The 15,000-nt window shown below is 36.2% G+C and overlaps 2 protein-coding genes across 7 annotated transcripts in view; both read right to left on the reverse strand.

Moving 5' to 3' along the window:
- piezo1 (piezo-type mechanosensitive ion channel component 1) overlaps positions 1–15,000 on the reverse strand; it is a 389,501-nt gene that overhangs the window by 73,150 nt on the left and 301,351 nt on the right. For all 6 annotated transcript variants that reach the window (XM_051932193.1, XM_051932192.1, XM_051932194.1 and 3 more), the window contains exons 22-27: positions 12,560–12,760; positions 12,085–12,289; positions 8,365–8,469; positions 7,591–7,747; positions 6,203–6,446; positions 4,863–4,959 (exon numbers count right to left, since the gene is read on the reverse strand). In XM_051932193.1, coding sequence (XP_051788153.1) covers positions 4,863–4,959; positions 6,203–6,446; positions 7,591–7,747; positions 8,365–8,469; positions 12,085–12,289; positions 12,560–12,760 — 1,009 coding nt within the window. The remainder of the gene's footprint in view (positions 1–4,862; positions 4,960–6,202; positions 6,447–7,590; positions 7,748–8,364; positions 8,470–12,084; positions 12,290–12,559; positions 12,761–15,000) is intronic.
- On the reverse strand, positions 989–2,526 carry LOC127529206 (E3 SUMO-protein ligase ZBED1-like). The gene is made up of 2 exons (XM_051932197.1): positions 1,632–2,526; positions 989–1,415 (listed from the first exon to the last, which is right to left on the reverse strand). Exons 1-2 carry the CDS (start codon positions 2,209–2,211, stop codon positions 1,162–1,164), a joined length of 834 nt encoding a protein of 277 aa, XP_051788157.1. The 5' UTR covers positions 2,212–2,526; the 3' UTR covers positions 989–1,161.

Consider the following 15,000-nt stretch of genomic DNA (forward strand, 5'->3'; position numbering starts at 1 on the left):
AGAATTCTACACACAACACCCCATAATGACAACGTGAAAAAAGTTTACTTGAGGTTTTTGCAAATTTATTAAAAATAAAAAAATTGAGAAAGCACATGTACATAAGTATTCACAGTTTTTGCCATGAAGCTCAAAATTGAGCTCAGGTAGGGCTGGGCGATTTGGCCTAAAATCAAAATCTCGATTAATTGAACATTTTAACTCGATTACGATTAATGAACAATTATTTTATTTATTTTTTTTTTTTTTTGCTCTCATAGTTCACTGACAAGTTTTGTACAGTAAATATGCTCACATATTACAAGTGAGAGATTTTTGAATGAAGGGTGCATTACTTGATTTTAAAATAATTGAAGGAAACACACTATTTACTATCTGTGATTATTTATTGAACATCAATGTTGAACAACTGAAATTAAAGCACACATTGCCTAAAACGAACAGTCACTTTGTTTGCCTAAAACGAACAGTCACTTTGTTTGCCTAAAACGAACAGTCACTTTGTTCTTATAAAAAAAGTAAAAATAAATAACAAAATAAATTATTTTCAATGTTTTTCTGGGCGGCACGGTGGCGCAGTGGGTAGCGCTGCTGCCTCGCAGTTGGGAGACCTGGGGACCCGGGTTCGCTTCCCGGGCCCTCCCTGCATGGAGTTTGCATGTTCTCCCCGTGTCTGCGTGGGTTTCCTCCGGGCGCTCCGGTTTCCTCCCACAGTCCAAAGACATGCTGGTTAGGTGGATTGGCGATTCTAAATTGGCCCTAGTGTGTGCTTGGTGTGTGGGTGTGTTTGTGTGTGTTCTGCGGTGGGTTGGCACCCTGCCCGGGACTGGTTCCTGCCTTGTGGCCTGTGTTGGCTGGGATTGGCTCCAGCAGACCCCCGTGACCCTGTGTTCGGATTCAGCGGGTTGGAAAATGTATGGATGGATGTTTTTCTTATTAAAAGTAGAAAATAAGCAGTATCTCTTCTAAATAAAATAACACTTATATATCCTGTAAATAATATTTTAAACAGTGCATTTCTTGCATCTTCTGTAAACAAATATTTTAATGTGCAATGTATCAATGTAAACAACAGATTGTTGTAATGAAAATAGAACTCTCTAAACACTGTTGCATGAGGTGATCTTAGCGATCTTGTCATGTCACTATATGAACATGAATTTACTCTAAGTTCTTACTAAGAAACACGAGCATGTTAACCTTTTCAGGTTTCAGGCAGGACCTGAGGCATGTAACAATGTTTCCGCCCGAACTGAAAACCCGCTCTGATGGGGAGCTAGTAGCTGGTATGCAGAGATACTTTTTTGCCACCTTACTTAGAGTGGGAAAGTGTACATGATGCTTCCTCCACCAGTCCAGTGGATTTGCCTCACTATCCAGCATGGGGGACACCAAATAGCTGCTCATCTCTGCTTCTAGCGATTGCTGAAGTGACAGAGTGGGTGTAGCTGAACTTGCTGAAGGTGTTGCCTCACTCCCTTTAAAAAAGCTTCCTAATGACCTCTTTTGCTTTTATGCTATTATATTTAATTAAGCTGACGTGTACTTACCAATTGCAAGGTGTAGTCGGTGTCCAAAACACTGCTGCCGTAACCATCCATTAAGCGCAGCAGCTTTGACAACATTAGCACCATTGTCTGTCGTAATGGCTGAAAGTTTTTCTTCCGCGAGGTCCCATTCAGAAAGCATATCTTTCAGACCTTGCGCAATCATATCTGCCGTGTGATCGGCTTGAAAATATGCCGTCTCAAGGCATCTCTGGCGCAGCTTCCAATCGTCGTCAATGTAGTGCAAAGTAAGGCTCAAGAATGGGTCCATCGTCCTACTTGACCAGAGATCAGATGTGGCTGCAAAGTGTTGAACATTTTTCAGTTCAGCAGCTACATTTTTACAACATGTCTTGTACATGTCTGGCAGCGCAGTTTTAGAAAAATGTGATCGCGATGGCACAGTGTATCTTCTGTCGAGAGTTTTAACGAGGTGTTTAAACCCGCTTCTCTCCACTGTAGCCAAGGGAGTCATATCCTTTGCGATGTAATAACAAATAGCGTCAGTTATTTCTTTCCATCTTCTTGAACTCTTCTCATACTGTGTGGCATTTGTGAACGCTTGTGTTATCGACATCTGCTTTGCGGAAGCACTTGTTGCTGGGCGCTTGTCAGTCTCTTTTTGTTTTTTTTTGAGCCATGCACTGTTCATATTCAGTAACATGATTGTGCTTCAAGTGTTGAAACAAATTGGTGGTGTTACCTTTGGGCGTCGAAACTGTTTTTCTACAGTGTCTACATCTGACTTCATTTTGTTCGATGTCATCCTTACTGAAGCCAAAATGTGTCCAAATGATGGAGACTGCGCTTTTCTTTGGTACAAGCTGCTCTTGTTGCTCAGTTGTGTCAGTGTTTAAGCTCTCCATGCTCGACATGTCGGCGGAATAACGTAACGTAACGGAGCGGGGTCACGTGACTCCACACGCGGTAGTGTTTTTAAAGGGAAAGTAATCGAAATAATCGACCTGGAAAAATTTGATCGATTATAGGTTCTGAATGTCGATTTCGATTACTTTTCAATTAATCGCCCAGCCCTAAGCTCAGGTGCATCCTGTTTCCCCTGATCATCCTTGAGATGTTTCTGCAGCTTCATTGGAGTCCACCTGTGGTAAATTCAGTTGATTGGACATGATTTGGAAAGGCACACACCTGTCTATATAAGGTCCCACAGTTGACAGTTCATGTCAGAGCACAAACCAAGCGTGAAGTCAAAGGAAATGTCTGTAGACCTTCGAGACAATCAAATCTGGGGAAGGTTACAGAAAAATTTCTGCTGCTTTGAAGGTCCCAATGAGCACAGTGGCCTCCATCATCCGTAAGTGGAAGAAGTTCGAAACCACCAGGACTCTTCCTAGAGCTGGCCGGCCATCTAAACTGAGCAATCGGGGGAGAAGGGCCTTAGTCAGGGAGGTGACCAAGAACCCAGCAGTCACTCTGTCAGAGCTCCAGAGGTCCTCTGTGGAGAGAGAAGAACCTTCCAGAAGGACAACCATCTCTGCAGCAATCCACCAATGAGGCCTGTATGGTACAGTGGCCAGACGGAAGCTACTCCTTAGTAAAAGGCACATGGCAGTCCGCCTGGAGTTTGCCAAAAGGCACCTGAAGGACTCTCAGACCATGAGAAAAGAAAATTCTCTGGTCTGATGAGACAAAGATTGAACTCTTTGGTGTGAATGCCAGGCATCCTGTTTGGAGGAAACCAGGCACCACTCATCACCAGGCCAATACCAATCCCTACAGTGAAGCATGGTGGTGGCAGCATCATGCTGTGGGATGTTTTTCAGCAGCACGGACTGGGAGACTAGTCAGGATAAAGGGAAAGATGACTGCAGCAATGTACAGAGACATCCTGGATGAAAACCTGCTCCAGAGCGCTCTTGACCTCAGACTGGGGCAACAGTTCATCTTTCAGCAGGACAACGACTCTAAGCACACAGCCAAGATATCAAAGGAGTGGCTTCAGGACAACTCTGTGAATGTCCTTGAGTGGCCCAGCCAGAGCCCAGAATTAAATCCGATTGAACATCTCTGGAGAAATCTTAAAATGGCTGTGCACCGATGCTTCCCATCCAACCTGATGGCGCTTGAAAGGTGCTGCAAAGAGGAATGGGCGAAACTGGCCAAGGATAGGTGTGCAAGCTTGTGGCATCATATTCAAAAAGACTTGAGGCTGTAATTGCTGCCAAAGGTGCATCGACAAAGTATTGAGCAAAGGCTGTGAATACTTATGTGCATTTATCAGTTTTTTTATTTTTAATAAATTTGCAAAAACCTCAAGTACAACTTTTTTCACGTTGTCAATTATGGGGTGTTGTGTGTAGAATTCTGAGGGAAAAAATGAATTTAATCCATTTTGGAATAAGGCTGTAACATAACAAAATGTGGAAAAAGTGATGCGCTGTGAATACTTTCCGGATGCACTGTATATTTGTATACCTTTTAATAAAAATGTCTGATCCATAAAATATTTATTAATTATAATACCATGTTACAGCAGTGTTAGCTTGTTTCTTGTCTGTCTTTAAATAATAAATTCAGATATTTAGAAGGGCAAGTGTATAGTCATGAAAGTAAGCAGAAAAAGCACATATTGCTTCTTACATGAAATGTCTTTTTAGACCAAGAAATACATCTCTGAGGAGCTTAAAGCGGCATATAATCCTTCTTAAAATTTACTTTAAATAGGTACTTGTTATGTTGGGTTATCTTGTAGGCTGTCTAGTAAGTATCTTGGCTCTTCCTATATATAAACCACATTCCCAAAAGAATGTACATTTATGAAATTGCCAATTAATGTATTTTCTCACATTTAGGGCAACTAAAATAACTTAAGGAAACCAGCATTTAGAAAGAATATACAGCTCCATCATAAATAAATTATATGAACTTGTCTGTCTCACGGATAATAGCAGGCCAAAGGTCAAGTCAACATCATAATGGATCAGGCAGGAGTCCGCCTAAAATGAAGCCCTGTGTACTGCCAGGCAGTCAAGCTTGACTGTTGCATCTACTACTAAATTAGTTAATTTGAAAGTAATAATAATATTTTTTTAATAGTTGCAAAAGCCATGAAACACAGGGGGATTATGCTGCGGTGACCTAAACATAATGTCTCTAACAAATATTGTTATGAATAAAAAATATTTAAATACACAAAGAATACTCCGTACTATTCCCAAAGAGAATATCACAAGAAATACACAACAAAAATAGTGGAGGTAAATGTGTTAAATTGGGGCAAAGGGGAGAATGAAAAAAAAAAAAAAAATACATAAAATAACCAAAGGAAAAACTGCAATGTCAGATCATACTCACGGTTGTAATATCCTTTGACCGTACACACCAAGCTGAACAGTTGAATGACCCAACAAAAGCCACTCTGCATCTGCTCCACAAACACACAGGAAAGCAGCTAGGAAATAAGGGATAGTTAAATCAAGGAAAAAGTAAACATTGGAAATTTGCTTACCAGTGTGCATTACAAAATTGACAAAAATGTGACAAAACAAGAGGAAAAAATACTGCAAGCCTGAAAAATGCTCAATTATATCACATATTCATTGAAAATTGAAGCCAGTGTCTTTGATATAGTTAACATATTACTGTTCTACCTAAGTGCCTATTAATCAATAAACAACCATACTGCGGAATGTTTAAATGATCTCTTGTATTACACTGCTCTTGTTTTGCAAGCTTCTAATGCATGTAAAACAAATAACATGAAATGTATAATGTAAATGATAAGCAGGGAATCGATCAGATCTGCATACAGCTGTTTCACAAGGCATTTAACAAACAGTATACCCACTGTGTTCACTTGCAGTTTATCATGAGCATAAATTTCCAAAAACAAAAATCAGATCAAAGGAAACAAGATGCTATAAAACAGATATACATTGTAAACTCAGTATAAAAGACAGCACTTAACATTAAATGTATGCAGTTTGTAAAAAACAAATTGAACTGAAAAGGCAAACAGTGAGAAATTAAGCACAAACGCTTAACTGATCAAAAAAATTAGATTGTGAAATTTTTAATGATGTGACTAACTCAACTAATGATCCATTTATCTGAGTAGGTGGGATGGTTGTCTGCTTCATTCTAAAGTATAATTTCTTCAAATATACATTTACAAAGGTTAACATAGGTAAGGAAGTTCCTAGCACTAAATATTGTAATCCTTTCTTAACACTAAAACACTATTATTAAGAATCTGAGTCTTAAAAACAATACCTAATGTGAGTGCTTGTATCTTGGATCAATATTTACTGCAAAGACCTTGGATATCCCCATGCTCTGTCTGTCTCAGCTAATCTTTCTACGTGTTTTGGATGAAGTGAGAAAGTGTTTAAAAAGTATTTGTCAGAGTTCACTCACAGAATGGTAAAAATATTTACTGTAAGTATTTTGAAAAAAGAGAAAAAACTAAAGAGCCTTGGGAAAGAACACAAACTTCACACAGATAACATCTATAACTCACCTCATGAGCAAGGAGCTACAAGGCAGTTGAGTATCACATCATTCAGCTTTATTACTGTCACATTAACCAGATATTCTAATTAGATGTGCAGCAAAAGTTAAGTAAAATGAAGCAACCCAATATACTTCAGTGTCTCTCCCTGTCTAAAAGCCCCCTGGGACAACACTATACTTACAGACAGCATGTTTTTGGAGATAATGACAGCTACATTGTACATGATGAGACAGTCCCAGAGCCTCAGTCTTGCTTTGGCTGATTTCAGGAGAAGGTTGTTTCCAAACAGAAGAAAGTAAAAGCAGGCCATAAGGTAGCCTAAACCAAAGACACTGATTCGAGTTGAACCAGTAACAAATACCACAGCCAGCACGAACCAGAAAAGGTGACGAAAAACTACTACTTTCATCATGTCCAAGTAACACCTAGAAGATAAAAATGGGGAAACAAAAAAAAACTATGAATAAAATTTTTAATTTCTGACTCAAGGTTATGGCCAAAGATTTATAACGGTCTTATAGTGTAGTGTGTATGTACTGTATATATATATATATATATATATATATATATATATATATATATATATATATATATATTATATATATATATATATATCTGGAAGAGAGGGTCTGTGATACAGTTTCCATATTTGCAGCTGGAAATCCACAAAGGGAATGAAAATGAATCACGTATCATAAAGTAGTTTTTATTCCTGAGCTTTCAACCCCTGCCAGGGGTCTTCATCAGAGGATAATGCTTAGACTTACAAGAATCAAAGGCAATATATAGCAAAAAATTACATTGGGGGTGGGGGTGGTGGCTAAGTCAGTGTGATCGGGGTGTGTCAGTGTGATACTGTATATTCTGCCGTTCTTTATTATATTCTGTAAGTGCCTTGAGCATGGGAAAGGCGCTATATAAATAAAATGTATTATTATTATTAGACAAAATAGTAATAGTGCTTTCACACACTATGCTTTTAGCACATCAATTAATCCTTATTAAGTAGAACTCCCTCCACAGCTAAATAGGAAAATTACATCAAATAAAACTATAAAAAAAATATTTGTGTGAAACTGTACAGAGCTAAATATTTGACAAAAATGTATTAATGTTATTCAATTGCTATTGTTTTAATTAATATGAAGTTGCATAACACAGTGGGACTCTTTTTATTACCAAATAGCTCTTTGCTTTGGGTGAGGGTGTGTTTTAATGTGGTTTAAGATTGCAGATGGCGATATATGTGACTGAGCATTTTTCTTATTGGACTGACTGTGTTTGATTGTCACTTTATAACACTTCTTTTGGAATGCATATTTCAGAACATAATTAAACTGAAATGTAAATAAGTATATAAAATAAAATAAATGTGTTCCCATTTAAAAACCTCATAAAAATAAGTATATGCCACATAAAATGTTGATTTACAAAGCAGCCTAAGAATAATATAGATAATTGTGGATCAGATTTTATTAACTATTAGGTTATTTAACAGTGTGCCCTCTTACTACCTTAAAAACCTGTGGTGACAAGGAGTGCATAATGTTTTTAAAATGAAAAGATGACCTGCAGTTGATAAAATTAGGTACAGGGTTGACAGTTCTGCCCCTCATAGGATTGGGCTCATCAGAGTTCTCTCCAGCCAGCTGAATCCACTCCTGTGTCTTCTCATCCTCAAAAACCTTCCACTGCTGTGATGCGCAAATTAAGAGGAGGAAGTCATCTAAAAAGTAAACATGCATTATAAAGAATTCATAGACGCTACTGGTCATCATGATAGAGTATGCCTTTTTATTTGGAAAATTTACAGAAAACAGGAAGTTACATTGTTTTTAGAATAAACATTCAGATAGATATTACCATCATAAATGTTATTATTCAGCAAGTTATTAATATTATCTCACACATGTTCACCCACTGTGTTGCCTTCTACAGCCCTGGCTGACAAACAAAAAATGATAAATGATAAATAAATGATCATAATAATAATAATAATAAAAAAAAATCAAGTCTGATATTCACAAATCACCACCCACATAGGTGGAAAGGAACACTTTCTTGATATATTTGAATTTCAGTTGTTCAGACTAAAATACTTTGTATTATCAAGCTCAAATAACCCATATTACTATGCCATAACACCCCTCTGATGGGACACACAAGCTACAGCACATCCACTCTATTGTTTATTTTCTTTAGCACTAATACAAATTTGTATTCAGTCTTTAAAGCACCGGAAGACTACAACATTATCACCTGCCCTTTGCTCCTTTAAGTTTAACACACTGAGATAGACAACGTCACATTAAATGGTCAGAGTGTGATTTCATCAAAACTTACAGATGAGGTTCTTGGAGTTGGGCTGCATAAAGAAGTCAGGTAGATAAAACCACTTAATCAGAGCTGAGTTGAAGGTAATTGCATTGTTCCATCGCCAGGGGTAATCTGAAAAATGTACCCATTTTATTAGATAGCAGTTCTTCAAAACTGTGGAAATATGAGCTGAGCAAAGTAGCACAATAACTCAAAGAAACTAGGAACCCAAGAGCTATTAGAGATAGCAGTCTGACTTGCCACTCTTTTATCTTACCCTCCCATTGCTGATTTTGATTAAAAATTATAATTCTTAATATCTTACAGTAGTTAATGTTAAAAAGACAGCAATCACATAAAGGCCATACTTTTCAGGTAATGTTACCTCTGTGTGCAGAGAAGAACACTTTCCTGTGTTTTACAAATAACAGACACACCTCAACAAGCATAAATTGTAGTTAGAGGAACAAACACAGTTCCCAGAAAGAGTGATTTGGAAATAAGAGACAAGAACAATGTGGATGTAATTCAAGCATTTATTTTAAAAGTAGATGTAATATAGGTTTTCATGACATGCTCCTATTTTTCCTTGATTTTTCTTAAATAGCTGTGCTGCAACTCTATACTTCTACTCTAAAATTCTATTCAGAAACCATGACTAATAATACTTTTCTTTATCATTCTTCTTCTTCATTAAAGAACCTCTACTACCGCCACAGGTAACACCTTAAAACGCTTGTACCCCAGGCATGAACATTTTCCTCTTTCTTCCAGCTCACACTTGATGGAATTTGCATATTCTTTTTACCTGAACAAATCCTCTTCTGCTGCTGTTATTGACATTAATTTAACACTGTTGCCTAATGTGAACTGATGTCTTTCTTCTACAGACAACTATAAACTAATCACCAAAAAAGTGTCATACTTAGAATCACTCACATTGCTTCATTACACAAGATGAAGAAAACAGACGAACCTGAATAATTTTGGTGTTTCATTAAGATTGGAAATAAAAATCAAATATAAACTCACTTGAATTGGAATCGCAATGTTCTTCACACAACTCAGAATGCGAAGTGTATAGCCAACACAAATTTAACCTGAGGAAAAGACAAAATGCAAAATTGCCCATTGTGGAAGGAGCAAGCCACAAGAAAAGAGCACAAAGCTAAAAGACTGCATATTTACAATGTTTTAACAGACATGGCAGACCCAACAATGTATGCAAATGCAAGAATAAACAGTCAGCTAGATGAAGATGCTGATACACATCTGAGAAAAAGTAATTATTTGATTTAAGTGCAGCTGTATTGAAATGATGTCACACTGTATTAAATCACATACAATCATAAAAGTGGGACAGCAGATGTGTACTCAAATTATAATATCACCCAATGGTGTCTCATTTAGGTCAAGTTACAAGTTCCATCAGTCCTTCCTGCTTCAAAATAGTACATTCTTGGATGTGTATCAGCATCTTCATTATACGAAGCACTAGCAAAGAAAGCCAACTATTTATTAATCAGGCCTGCCATGTCTGTGAAAATGATGTAAATGAACCGCCTTTCAAAGCTGTGCTCTTCACTTGCGGCTTGCTCTATCTAGAATGTGGCATCCTGCACGTTATCCTTTCCTCACATCAAATCAATGCTCACTGTGTACTCTGTATGTATACAGCTTTATCAGACACTTGGTAGACTTTGTGCAAAACTGCATCATTGTTATAAGTAAGGGCAGAATATAACCATTGATAAAAAGTTATTCTCAATAAAATGTTGCAAATATGTCTGCAATCAAATTTAGGATAGTTGCTGATGTAAATAACTAATATAGATATTAAAAGTTACTCCCTACCTGGAGAAAGATCTCATTTAATTACTAGGGAAATAATATAAACGAGTAAAATAAAATGAACACAATTTAAACTGTTATACAATGCAAATTTCTTTTAACACCCAGGAAAAATAATTATGTGTAAAGGTGGTTATCTGGCCAGTAAGTACTTATTTGTTTATGAAAATACTATATAACATTAAAATAAAGATCCCTGGGATTGGCTGGTGCCCTCTCTAGGGATTGTTCCTGCCTTGAGCCCTATACTTGCTGGGTTAGGCTTCAGCTTCCCCATGATACTGTTCAGGATTAAATACAGTTTGAAAGAGGTATGGCAATAAGGATAAATACAGATTTCTACAGTAAGAGTAGCAGAATGTCCTGCACTTTTAAGTCAGTATTTTGTATGGCGTCCCCTACAGCGAAAAAACTATAGCTTTTCACATTGATACATAACTGTATGATTTATTTAAGTAGTCATGATGCAAATTCTTCCAAGTTTCTCACAAAAATTGCCATAACTATTTTTTGAACTTAGCTTCTTTTTTTATTTTCCTTTACTAAGTGATCCAGTATAGTTTCAATAATATTGAGGTCAGGTCTCTAAGGTGGACACTGTAATACTGTTATTACTTCACCTGCAAGCATCCACTACAAAGAGGTCTTAATTTTGTTTCAGGATGCGAAAACATTAAGTGTTTGCCAACACCAAAGCTAAAACATGATAATTTAAAAGCTACGTTTATTTTCTCAGCTGTCACAATTTCAGTAACTTTGAAAATACGAGAGCCACTACTGTGCTTCACAGAAGGACACAGTCAGGCATTTATGTATTCCATGCCAAATCCTCTTTTAAATACATTTTCAAATTTGGGCTAATCACTCCATAAAACTTCCTGCCACTGATTAACACTCAATGTTCTATTGCCTTTTTCATATTGCGATCGCTTTTGCTTGTTGCCTTTTTACCAGAAGTTTTTTTGTTGCAACATATCCTACAGGATTGTATTTTTTAGGACTTCTTTGCATGGTCAAAATATGTACTGTGGTGCTGATGATTCTGTCAGATACTAAGCAAATACTTTAATGGATTTCCTTGTGTTCCTTAAGAAAGTGATCGTGAAGTAATGCTCCTCATATCAGTTTCTGTTGCTTTATTGCTTTATGACAGTAACAAAAGCATATCTCTGGTATGGTGTGCTATTGCTCACTTAGCAATTTCCAATCTCTCCTTGAGTATTTATGGATATCATACACTTTTTCTATTGCACCACTAGCACATGTAGTTTATTAAGCACTGCTCAATTAATTTTAATCAGGTGTTTGGTTGGTGGAATTTAAAAAATATGGATTTTTGCTATGAGGAGAGTTTTGGGAACCAAACATGTTTTAGCCATCTCACCAATAATATTAATATGTTTAGAAAAATGCAAAAAAAAATCCTGTTTATTCTAATGATATAAGAGTATTTTACAAGCAAATAAGCATTTACTTTTCCAGATAACCAGCTTTAAAAGACATTTTCTTGGATGGTCTTAAACTTTTACACAGTAATATATGTTCCATCAGTAGCCACAACAGAAATCTACTTAGCAAAATCACCTGGAACAAACACCTAGAATACTTGCTGCCCCCCCTAAAATGAGCTTGAGACTCATTAAAATTAATGGATTTTGTTAAAACCATTAGTACAACCCACTAGTAGCATTTCCAAAACATTTTCAATGAGAACACTTGTAATGAATGCCTTCTCAAACATTTTGCGCCAGGCACGATTTTTTTTCCACTACAAACAGACTGATTAAACAGAGATAAAGCAGCAACTGAGATAAATAGAAATGGCAAGAGAATGCATGTGTCTAAACAATATTTAATTACTATCTATGCTGTGTATCAAGAGCTGAGAAACCTCACCTATGCAGAGAGCTGGTGGGATGCCCAGGCAGAGAACATACTGGAAAAGCAGGAACAGTACTAGGAAGAGGCAGTACTTGGGCCAGATCTTTGCAATGGCAGCCCGCCTTCTCCTTGTCAGAATTACTACTAGCCAACAGCCATGAAAAATTACCAGGAAATTCATTCTCTGACCAATTACATTTACAGTCATAAGGAAACAGATCTAAGGGACAAATAAAGAGAATGAGAACATGTGTTGATGTCAAAAGCCATACCATAGGAATTCAACTGTTAGATTACATTGATAAGTTGTATTTGACAAGCAGTACAATGGAATCAAGTATAATAATGAAAGAAGAGAAGAATAATCAAGATTAATAAATTGTGCCATCTCCTGTAGTGACATTTTTTGTCTTGACTAAAGATACAGTACTGATGAAATAGGAATTTAATACCAGATTAATATGCATTACTCAGTAAGAAAGGGTTGTACCTCAAGGCCAAATTTGTAGAAACAATAGTTTACAAAGTACTTGACACAGCGCAGGACTCCGTAGTCCAGGTTCTCTCGTGATGCTTCTGGGAACACTGCTTCAGTGGCAGCTGGTGAGGTCTGATGCTGCAGATAGTAGTGAGACTGATGTCTGTACACAGTGGCTTCAAATACAAGTAGCATAAGCACCAAAAGGTGGTTCTATATGTAGAAAGAAGAGGGTTTAGTCTAAAGCAACTATAGCACTTATCTCATAAAATTAATCACGCTAACCATGGTTTTATTAAAAGAAAAAAATACATCAGTACTGATTATTGGTTGAGATCAATACACAATTGATATTGAAACAGAACCTACCAAATTACAATTTAGCCTATTATTTATAAAAAAAAAAAAACAACCAAGACACACACACACTGGTAGCTGTTGAGTTTGGCCACAAGCAAGTCTTCAGTTTCAGCTAGATGTTCAAAGTGATAGGAATATAATTACAGGTAATAACTAAAAATACTTCATGATTAAAATCTATCTATATGTATAAAGTTTGTTATGAGAGAGTGTGACAGGAAAAATGTATACAGTTAGAAATACTGAGCTAGCAAAGTATACTATCACAAAAAAAAAAAAAAAAAAAAAATTGACAGAGACAAGTCATGCCATCACTTCCGGTTTCCAATCACCTGAACACGTCTCTTCTGACCTCATATAAATAAATAAATAAATAAATAGTTATACTTTTATGCTTTCATCAATAAAACTACAAGAATATACTTCATGCCACAACAGCACAAAATTGACTTTTTTTTTTTTTTTTTTTTTAAGCCTTGAGTACGTCTATTAATTTAAACAGACTGTTAACGATATAGGATTAGAAGAGGGGAATGTCAGCATACATCTGTAAATTGGAAAAATAAATTTAACCTTGTTTTTAAAATATGTAGGATGGTACAGACTTACCGTTGTGAGTATAATTAATGTAAGACAAGAAGTTCAGATTTAAAATACAAAGAATAGTGTGTGTGTGTGTGTGTGTGCGCACACATGTGTGTTCACAAGTACACAGGATTTTGAAGCATGCTGTCCGATTCTGTTATTCTCTGTTGTTAAAGTTCTGTTATTTTCCTTCAGAACTTATTCTTCTTTGGTTATTATAATGGCTTTAAATTATTTTTATAAGCACATTTAATATTGATATTCATTTTCACTGTTTTAGTCAAACTACAATGTCACAGTCATCTAGGCATAGATTTTGCAATAAAAGGAATGTTTACCACTGTCTCTGCATTGTAATTGTCTTCTCTTGGTTGAAACCATATGCATTGCATAAAATAATGAAGAGCAAGTTAAAATGATGACTTAGGGCATGAGAGAAAAGAGAATGAGTTTTGAAGAGCTTCACATTATTACACTAAAATTGTACAGATTGCCTCAAATGATTAAGTCAGATTGCACAGGAATGAAGCACTCTAATGGGATTCTGACCACAAAACTAACAAAGATCCTCCAAAAATCAGTCTGGTCACTATTCTTGTTTGAGAAATTTCAAAGTAAAATATTTTGACTAATTCTAATACAAATGTTATTACTTAGTAATGACAGTTCGCTTCATCGTGAATTCATTGAAATCACAGGAATGTTCGAGTACTGTTCATAAATGCACTGAAGTCAATGGGAAAGGTGTAATTGAACTAGGGTTTGAGTGGATTATAATACAATGGGTTTCAATTGCCCTGAAGGCTAGGGAAGCATCTTCCAACTATGCTGGACCAATTATTGTGACCAAAAATGTTATCTGAGCTGTGAGGCACCACTGCTAACCACTGCACCACTATGCTTCAAACAACAAATGATACAGACATAAATTATATATGTAATATATAAGTACCAGGCAAAGAATAATATATATAATTATATTCCTATATATTCCTATATATATATATATATATATATATATATATATATATATATTCCTATATATATATATATTCCTATATATATATAAGACATTTTAAAGACCCGCGAGACCAAAGACATGCCCTACTTACAATCTATCAAATAAGACAATAGGCAGCAAAACATTCAGTCTTGTGAAGGATTTGAGCACGCACAGATCCAGGGCTCTCAGCACATATAAAGTGTATAAGGACAGTGCGTTATAAATTAAATGTCGACATCTAAGCGAAGAAGAAAGCAGCGCGGAGAAGAGAGACTCAAATGCGTTGGACAGAAAAAAGAGCAAAAAAGAATAATCGAGGTGCAAATTCAGAAAATAAGGAAAGTAATTATCAGCCCGGAACAAGTGGAATTGAAAAAAAAGCACGTCCAATCCGGCTCAGAATTAAAAGACAATGAGTAAAAGAAAGTAGAATTTCATAAAGACGTTTACAAACGTTGACGCTAAACACATGCAGAGCAGATAGAGACTATGAAACCAGTGAAAT

Source organism: Erpetoichthys calabaricus, chromosome 9 (genome assembly GCF_900747795.2).
Source record: "Erpetoichthys calabaricus chromosome 9, fErpCal1.3, whole genome shotgun sequence".
In the NCBI taxonomy this organism is placed as follows: Eukaryota; Metazoa; Chordata; class Cladistia; order Polypteriformes; family Polypteridae; genus Erpetoichthys; species Erpetoichthys calabaricus.

Coding starts and splice junctions, on each gene's coding strand:
- LOC127529206 (XM_051932197.1), bottom strand. CDS start 2,211: ATGTTACTGAATATGAACAGTGCATGGCTCAAAAAAAAACAAAAAGAG. Junction 1,416..1,631: donor AGCCATTACGACAGACAATG/GTGCTAATGTTG, acceptor AGCAATCGCTAG/AAGCAGAGATGAGCAGCTAT.